This window comes from Argiope bruennichi, chromosome 10 (genome assembly GCF_947563725.1).
Source record: "Argiope bruennichi chromosome 10, qqArgBrue1.1, whole genome shotgun sequence".
Taxonomy (NCBI): Eukaryota; Metazoa; Arthropoda; class Arachnida; order Araneae; family Araneidae; genus Argiope; species Argiope bruennichi.
The window spans coordinates 102,863,770-102,873,757 of record NC_079160.1 but is presented as its reverse complement, the minus strand read 5'-3'; the positions used below and the strand labels follow the sequence as shown (position 1 = coordinate 102,873,757).

The window sequence follows — 9,988 nt, the reverse complement described above, 5'->3', positions numbered from 1 at the left end:
GTAATGGAAACAAATTCTTCAAAGATAATACTTAAAATATATAATATAATACATTTTAAGTATTATTAAGTATTAAAGTATAATATATACATTAATGTAAAATATAAAATTCCAGTATTATTTCAGTGATAAAATGAATACCTGTAACGAATTACCTGTATTAAAAATTCATAGAAAATAATTGAATAATTTTTCTTATTGTTTGACGAGGAATATTTTAAAAGAAGTACAAGGTTACACACCAAGGAAACATACAAAATGATAACAACATTTTAAGAAAAAATTTATTTACAGAGATTCCGAACAGATTTAGATATGTTCTCTTCTTATCATCAAATAACACCATATTACATGACAATAAATAACATTTATGCCAATTAACAAAAGAATAAACAACTTATTATTCGAAATTCTTGTTAAACGAAACAATGTTTGTATAGAAATCATACAATATAATTCTTTTGAAAAAAACATATACCAGAAATATTTAATACCGCAATCTGTATTCCTTTTTGATATGAGTACAAACGTTGAAGGCAAAATAAAATGTTATTTTCAAGGCGAATTTTTATTATTCTTAAAGCATGATAATTGTACATTAAAAAATATTGAAAAACCAGTGATGCTTTACGTTTACATAAACAAAAGTTATAAAAAGAATATTTAACAATAAAAAATAACCAATAAATATCTGTTTGAAATAATTTCTGAAATGTATTTAGCTGAGAATCTTACATCTAAATGTGATTGATTTGAAAACAATAATAATATAAGTAAAAAGATATTTCCGGGTTCAATTTCTTTTTGAAACCATAGTTCAATATATATTTCTTTTCAATCTTTTGTGCGTTTTATATTAACTCCATATTTTCGTGGAAATAATTTTTATTTCGGATGCTTCAAATTCTAATGAAATATATGTGTTTCAGGTTGAAACACTTACAATGTAACGAATAACATGTGATATAGAACATCGTAGAACAGAAAATTGTGTTGACAAGAAACAAATAATTCCAAAACCTACGTTTTTCTTTCTTTAGACAAACAAAGCGCAAGATGTCCAAAACCTTTGTAGTTCAATAGCTGATTTCTAAACTGTCTGAGTTAAGCATAAGTTTCCAGTAGAAATTTGCCTAGCAAAATAATTTCCATTCTCTTTTATAATTTAATTTGTGTGATTAAAGAAATAAGATTTATCGTATATTAATTTTTCGATATTTTAAATTCCTTATAAAGTATTATTTTGAATAAATATTGCGTTGCCCTGGATAATTAGTCTTAGTGTTTACTGTAAGTCAGTATTAAAAAAAAATTCAAGTAAGAACTTTTAGCCTTGAATTTCCCAAAGCATACAAATTGTGATAATTATCTTGGCAACTCTCAATCATATAACTTATCATATACTTATCTCAATCATATACTTAAAAAAATGAATCTCATAGGACAATGAGTATATCTAGAATATATTTCATGATGAAGCATGCATAAACAATGTTATAATAATACACTGAGATAAATAACTGTCAATGATTTATTAAAATATTACAGCAGAGTGACTTTATAATCGCTTTATAAAGTCATAACTTATATCATTATAAATTAATTTACTTATCTTTAGAATCAAAATTATAAAGAGATCATTTGATAAAAAATATGTTTACTAATTCAAAAGCATGCTAAAATGTTTATATATCTCTTAAGAAATATGAATGAATAAAAAATGTTTCTTTTTGTTAATAAGTGAATGAATTAAGCGTAGTAACAGAAGAAAATTCTTCGTATTTTACGCATGTATAATGTAGAATGACTCTGACGAGTTGGAAACTGATCAGGTTCTCAGATCAGTGAATGCAATTGTTATAAGGGGTGGGGGTTGAAAACAAGTATCCGATCTCATAGGTTTAATATGATTATAATAAACGCAATTATTCTGAACTGGGAGAATTCCTTCTTTCTCATCACTACTGATATATCTTCAATCGCCTATTATGAAATAGTTAAACGCAGTCAGACTCATCAAATTTTGATTCTATCTCGTCTCAAAATTTATCAAAACTGAATAGTTATTCTTATGTCATGCTCACTACACGTCAGAACCGGTCTATATAAACCAATCACATTTATTTAATCTTGATTTAATTATGAAAAAATTGTTTTTTCATTGATTATAAAGACTGAATTATAGTATTTCTTACAAAATAAAGAAAGAAAGGAAGCCGTATCGATATTTGTTTCATGAAAATATTTTTTAAATATCAAATAGAATGGCATTTACATTATAATTTTGTTAGATGTTGAATGAATTATATTTAGTGAATGCGAATTATTGTGAAAGAATAGAATAATAGAATTTAATACCAAGAATAGGTTCCACTCATTTACTCACCTTACTGTAAATTTCTTCAAATAATTACAATAAGAGTGCATGCAATATTATATTATATTATTTGATAATTATGAATAGACTTACTGAACATTGATATTAACAAAAAAAAGTGTTATAGGTGCCACGTTGAAATCTTTTCACTCGAGTGGAATAACATTTGCTCAATATGCCGTCATTTTGTTATTTAACCATATTAACAAATTTCGACAAACTAAAGTTAGATAGCCATAAACTGAAATCAATTTGAATAATCTATGATTTTAAAAATTCCTTCACAGTATCAAATCCGTAATTCTTTCCATATGTAACAATGAAAAATCATCGCCATTTCGGATATCCTCCGATGATACGTTTATCTGGAAGGCTCCTTCACAATGTCTTCCATCCTTTGATTAACTGGATGAGAGTCACTGTGACCGTGAAGTAAAGAAGGAAGGGGTAGTCAGGCAGGAGAACAGGTGAAGAGGAAGGATTGCAGGAATCAGTGGCGTATGTGTAATGGGCACAGTGCTCATGGATGAGAGGAGACGATATGCGGTCCAAGTGCTGTTCTAAGAAATCCGCGGCGTCTTGTCCGCAATCTCTTCTCACGTAGACGTATTTACAGAGCACAAAATCATTGAAAGCGCTGGAAGACAGAAAATAAATATATTAGTTAGAAAAGTTTGCCGTTGCATTCTTTTTAAAAATGAATGGATATATGTAACGATTTTAAAATTTCTATTCATAAAATGAATGCATTCTTTTTAAAAATTAATGGATACGTGTAACGATTTTAAAATTTCTATTCATAAAATGAATGCATTCTTTTTAAAAATTAATGGATATGTGTAACGATTTTAAAATTTCTATTCATAAAATGAATGCATTCTTTTTAAAAATTAATGGATACGTGTAACGATTTTAAAATTTCTATTCATAAAATGAATGTATTCTACATTGTATGCAAGTTTGAAGATTTCACTAGATCTTGATAACATTTGGCACACGTTCTTTGCAAGACAAGAGGAAGATCACTGTGCATCATGAAATCCCTTATCTTCATTTCAAAGTTTAAATGTTAATTAAAACGCAATTTAATTTAAAATTAAGCTAGTGTTTAGAATATTTCTACTAAATTTTCCAAAAATAAAAAGGAATTTAAATTATTACTGTAAAACGTGAAATACGTTATTTTAATGATACTCATTTCCTTACTTACTTTCTCTAATTTTGATTAAATTTCAAAGTTTATTGCAGAATTTTTAAAAATATTGTATTTTTTGAAATTTAAAATGATTTTAGTGTTTTTACACGTTGTACAATAGCTTGCTATTGTCTCATGTTAAAACTGAAATAAAGCATGGTTTTCTTTAAGCATGAACATTAATAAAAAATTGTAAAGGAACTACACGTTAAAAAATTGGTATCATTGGAAAAATAGTGATTTTAATTGTAAGATAATGGGCTATAATATTTTTGAAAATTATAATATAATTGTTCAGATTTCCAATAGGTCGAGAATAACATAGAAAAGCATGGTTATTTTAAGGAATCGATAAATATTGAAAAATATTAAGAGGCATGTATTTTAAAAGGATATCCATGAACACTTTTGAATTCAAAATTTTCATTTGAAATAGCGAAAGGTATGAAATGCAACTTAATTTAATGAGATAAAAATATATTCCCTTAATATTCTCTTTTATTTAACAGCAGTTTCTTAAATTATCATAGAATATTTTGTTTTCAATAGATTATTCTGCCATTAGTAAAATTAGGAACTTATAAATAGGCTGATATAGAACTCTTGTATCCAATATTAAATATATAGATTCAAAATTAATTCCGTATCTTTCATTATAAGTAAGTCATTATCCCTATTGAATCAGAAGAATCTATTTTATATTCAAAAACTACTATTCCTGGTTCTTTAATATCCTTCCTAGAAATACTCACCAACAGGATTCTCTGAGTCCCTCATCAATGTTCCGCTGCTCTTCGACGTTCTCCGATAGGTGGATGAGATGCCTGTACTTGGGGGCGCATTTCTCCTCGGATAGGGACACATTTTTGTAGCAAGGAGAATGCCTCAGGTAAGCTTTCAAAAGAGGAAAGAGGATATTAGCCACAGAAGTAAATGCAGCAAAGCCATTTATTAAAACATACCGTTTTGGGAAAGAGAGGAAAATGAGCTGGTTGTTGACTTTTAAATGTTAATGGAATCTTTCATTAAACACTCAAAGTTGTAGTTTTCAGATAATTCCTATAGAAATAAAAGATTACCTGCTTGCAAATTATAAAAACACAAGATGTGTGTCCCACTGTTTCTCCACTTCTACGTAAGATAAGTGGAAAAATCGCCATTAGTCATCATTTGTCATAAATACATACCTCTAAGACAAATGAAATAAAAATAAAAACAAGCGTCTCTTGAAACTAGGTAAAAGAAGTCACAAGCTAATTATCACTTCCCTTAAAAGTATTGAATTGAGTAGTGCCATATGTCTAAAATCCTATTCCGATAATGGGTTAACATCGGTCATATGTGACCTTAATAATAAAAGCTGAAATGTTTCAGCCACAAAATTTTGAATTCAGTTGAATGCATTTTTGAATGTTTATATGCTATTTTTAAATTTTTGCTTGACAAAAACCTATTAAGGTTTTTTTTTTTTTTTTTTTTTTCATTTTTGACTTGCAAATGTATATATCGTTTCTTGCTTCAGAGAAATGTTGTTTCCAAGTTGATGAATTACAGGTGAAAATCAACCAAGTTAGTTTAATTTCCCAGTGAATAAGCTGTATTTGAAATGATGATAAAATTAATAATTTTAAAATTTAAATATCAATACAAAATAGTATAAATTTTTTTCTGTATGAATTTATTATGAAATTATAATGTATTTTACGTTTGAATGGGGATTTCCTAAAAAAATATATATGTATATATTTAATTTTTTGATAAATAAGCAATTTTTTAAATAACGAATATTTCTTCATTTAAAATTTAATATTTAGCAAAATTCTGTAGTTTACTTAATTCTGTTTCATGATTTAACGCAGGTTTTCACAATATTTTTTCCTCTTCATTACATACACACACGTATGTATATAACTTTAAAAGTTATTGGCTTTAAAAGTTATGCATCTTGTCAACCTACTTTTCTTTTATATTTATAAAAGACAAAACAATATATATTAGAGGCAAAAAATTTCCTTTTAAAACTTTCTTATTTATATAAGGTATTTACTTTAATCGTGGATAAAGACCGTAAGCGAAGAAGAATTATAAAATATTGTTATTTGAATGAATTAAAGCTCTACTAAAAAAAAACATGAAAAGTGAATTTTTATATCTATTTTTAATCTTATTTGTCATACTTAATAGAGTAGTTTTATCACATTAACATTTTAAATTTAAAAAATATTCTCACATTTCTGCGAATTAGAATTCATGAATGTTGGATTTTCTTTATTTTAGGTCATTTAGCAGCCATCTCAAGGCTATTTCTTCCATTGATAGATGAACTCTTCAAATGGCGGCCATTATAATGAAATAATTTCTTTAGATCAAAGTTAATAAAAATTTTAGAATTAGTTGAAATTTAATCGCAGAAGAATTTATTCAATTGAAAATGTTTGATTGACAAGTGGGGATAATTAAATAAAATTAACAGAATTAATTAATTAATATAATTAATAAATAAAATTAATAAAAATAATTAAGATAATTGAGATATTGCATAGTAAGATAAATGCATTTTTCCGAACCAATCCACTTTTGAATCAAATAATATAAAATATAATTATGTTTATCATTTAGAGCAGTTTTCCAACTGGATCTTGAAATAAATTGTTTCCAAAAATTAGCAGTAACTCCACAATTAAAATATGTAATATTTATAAAGTATTATAATATAGTAAATATATAATAAAATACTAATGTTATAGTATTTTATATATTATATTAATATATACTAATTTTAATAAAATTGTATTTTATTCTACTTTCAAGTCAAAAAAATTAATTAATTATAAAATGTAGTAATTGTTAATTAAAAATTTATCCCCAATTATTTAGTAAAATTTCATAAAAAAAGGATTAATTAATTTCGTTAGTCTTTTAATCTAATATTAAAGCAAAATATTACAACATAATTTGACGAGAAGCAGCGAATACATTTCAATAAATTATAACACATTCAAAAACTTTCGAATACGTGTTTCACTTTGATACACTTTATGTATATATTTCAACTACCTATCTAGAAAATACGATTGTTAATTTTCATTTCATTTTATCAGATGAACTCATTTGATTCATTCCAACGATCGACTCTCTTCAACTTTAAGACTCAAATGGAAATGAGAAGTCTTCAAACGACTCAGAAATAAACTTAATTAGTTGTCACATCTAGAAATGAATAGTAATTACATATAAGCCTTGAATTCTCCTCTACATAATTTGCATCAGCGAAATCTGCAAGTGTGCGCAATCATCGCAACAAATGTGACCCGTGTGCCACTTTGGAGGATGAGCGCAACGATTCGCTGTCAATGAGCGCAATTTATTACAATGATTATCTGCATCCGGTATTATGAATATTGAAATATGGCGTTATATAGTGGTCATTTCATTGTTAAGAAGGGATTTAAAAGATGCATAAGTCACAGCTTAGCTCTTTAATGATACAAGGTTTGCATCTTCAGAAAGGGTTAAAGAGGGTAATTTCATTTCATTTATAATCAGTATGTAGGTCTGTCCACCATTATCCGTGTTCTTAGCTTTGGTTGATAAATAATCTAATCAACTCGAATCTTGTACAGTCTTTGCATGATGGCACGAGAATAATCACCTCAAGAGTTATCATAATGTATTGGGTATGAACAATCGTAAGTATTGTATGCAGTTGTTAATTATATGTTATATATTTAATTAAACTTATCATATTGATGCCATATAGGAGATAATATTTAATATTTAAAAATAATATATTCATGAACACATGAATTAATATATTCCACATTAAATGTATGATTATTTTAGTTAATTAAAATATTTTATTACCAATACGATATGAATAAGTTTTTATAAATGAATACTGTTTCTCAAATTACTCCAAATATTAAATGTGTCTTTTACTTTCTCGCAAGAATTTATAAGAATAGTTCCATATTAAAAGAACACAGTTACATATCTCATTTAGTAAAATATTATAACTGTCTGTTTTAAATATTTTTTTTCCGATTTTGAATTATTTTTTATATAAGGCTGCATATAATAATTTTATAGGGCTGTATTATTAATAATGTAAATAATCAAACACTAAATAAATTATAGCATAAAAATAAATGAAATGAAATGGCAACATATTCTGTTAAAATTGTCTTAAATCTCTTAACAAACTGACTTATAGAAAGAAAAAAACTGCTTCTTCTTAGGTTCGGTTGGCGAAACATGACAAGATGCATTTGTGATATTCAAAAACACAAAAAAATCCAATTCTTATAGGCGCTTATTTTGAAAACCGTAGAAAGTAGCTTTTAAAAATTTTATTAGCACATGATTTATCTCACTAATAGCAATGAATGGATTTTCATGATTTCATAATACTAGAAACCTTTGAGACCAGCTGATTCATAGGAAAGAAAGTTGATTATATTCAATTAATCCTTTAAAGGGCCATTTTTCTTCTAATCATATTATGTAAAAATATTTTTGACTTGAAATAAGAATAAGAAAAGGGATTCATTTAGCTCATTAGATAAATTTAATTTGATTAATTAATTAATTTGGTTAATTAATAATTAAGTAACAAATCAAGGCACGTCATTTTGTGTAAGATAAAGAACTGAAGCATCTAAGTTTCGGTCTTTCAAAAAAATGTGTCAGAACTTATGCCAACCTACATAATTTCATACAAAGATTGATAAATTGGTGGGAAGCATACTTCCCACGGCCCTGAAAAGGGTTAAAATCTGCCACTCGGAGGAACCTCAAAAATGAGAATGAGAAGCTTCCGGTATGGTAATTGGTTTTCGCTGCCCTGGTGGGTACAGAAAGAGGTAGAGTTTGTTACCCCCCCCCCGATGACGGAACATATTTCCCTAGGGAAGGGTTGTGCCGTGGTCGGTGATCGCCCTCATGACATTTCCACAGTTCCTGCTAGTGTTGCAGTCATCGTAGTCTAGTCATTCAGTTTTATCATGTGCCTACAGACGGGTCGAAGTGGTTAGTTAGTGATATTGAATTAAAATCTCATTTCTAGTTTACTCGCAATTCGTCAGCAAAGTAATGTAAGCATCACATATTGACAGACATTAAATTAGTGTTATTTCATTAGCCCTACGCATTTTTTGCTTTTTCCGTGCATGAATCGTAGTAAAAGAAAATCTAATCCAATGACCTCATAGTATATTTAAAGCTTAAGTATCAGGATAATCTATTTCAAACTGTGCATTGTGTTTTGCAACAATATAATTTAATTTCCAGATTTCTTATAAAAGTCGGCCTATAATAAGCATCATCATTTCTTCATTAGCTTCCAGAGATGGTAATATATTCGGGTTTTATAGCGGAAAATACAAAAAATTGCAATTACTTTTTATTTGAATTAAATTCTAATCACAATTTTAAAAAGAAAATTGATGTCACATCTATTCCGAATTCAATTGCTCAAGTCAAAAAAAAAAAAATATCCACTCAAGCTCTAATACATACATTATTCTATAAAATTACTGGTATAAGGATAACCACATATTGAGATTAGCAATAGAAATGATAAACGACAGAAATAATAATTAAATATATATATTCATGTATGTTGACTTCAGAAGTAATAAGGGTATGCTAAACAATGGCATATAATAGTATGCATCCTCGCTTTATCGGTTAAAATATTCTATTTGATTTTAAATATTTCTGTTGTACATAAATTTTGATGGGTCTATTTATTTGTGTCTGAATTTGCTTGATTCTCAGAGCAATCCTGAGTGCTTTACAAAAAATTTTGAAAGCTTGTTTTCACATAAGCAATGCAATTGTCTTTGAATGTAAGTACTGTGTAATTGTATTTGTACGCTACTTATTTATATTATTTTAATTACAAATAAAATAAAATATTATAAGTAATATTTTAAATAAAAATAATTATTTGAGTTATAAATTATACTTACAATTTTACTCTTTTGAAATTATCATTCGTAGTTTAATTTTTTTTCTCGTTAAAATACATGTTGGTAAAAATATATATTACATGTCAGATAACTATTATATAAAAAATCGTAACAACTTTTAAAATTAATATAATAAAATTTTAATTAAATACTAGGTATCAAATAGAGTTCATTAATTATGAGTTCTAATTTATACGAAGGGCGTTAGAAGATAATGTCATGATTTCTAATGGCTTATGAGAGCTATGTGAAACTTCATTGATAAAACACCAGTATGTATAATATGCTTAAATCCGATATTCAATATTTGATACAAATAAGTCTTTTTTATCAAATTCAAAATGCATTTTCTTTATATTTTGCGTACATCCTAAAAATATCTATGCAGAAAAAAGAGGAAAGAAATGAGTTTGCTTAGCCTTTCATCGGAGATTGAGATAACAA

At 26.8% G+C, this 9,988-nt stretch overlaps 1 protein-coding gene across 1 annotated transcript in view; it reads right to left on the bottom strand.

The window, feature by feature from the left end:
• Window positions 1-729: 729 nt before the first annotated feature.
• The window catches only part of LOC129988818 (uncharacterized), a 70,497-nt gene continuing 61,238 nt past the window's right edge, over window positions 730-9,988 (bottom strand). The window contains exons 4-5 of the mRNA XM_056097089.1: window positions 4,325-4,466; window positions 730-3,014 (exon numbers count right to left, since the gene is read on the bottom strand). Coding sequence (XP_055953064.1) covers window positions 2,756-3,014; window positions 4,325-4,466 — 401 coding nt within the window. The 3' untranslated portion in view covers window positions 730-2,755. The remainder of the gene's footprint in view (window positions 3,015-4,324; window positions 4,467-9,988) is intronic.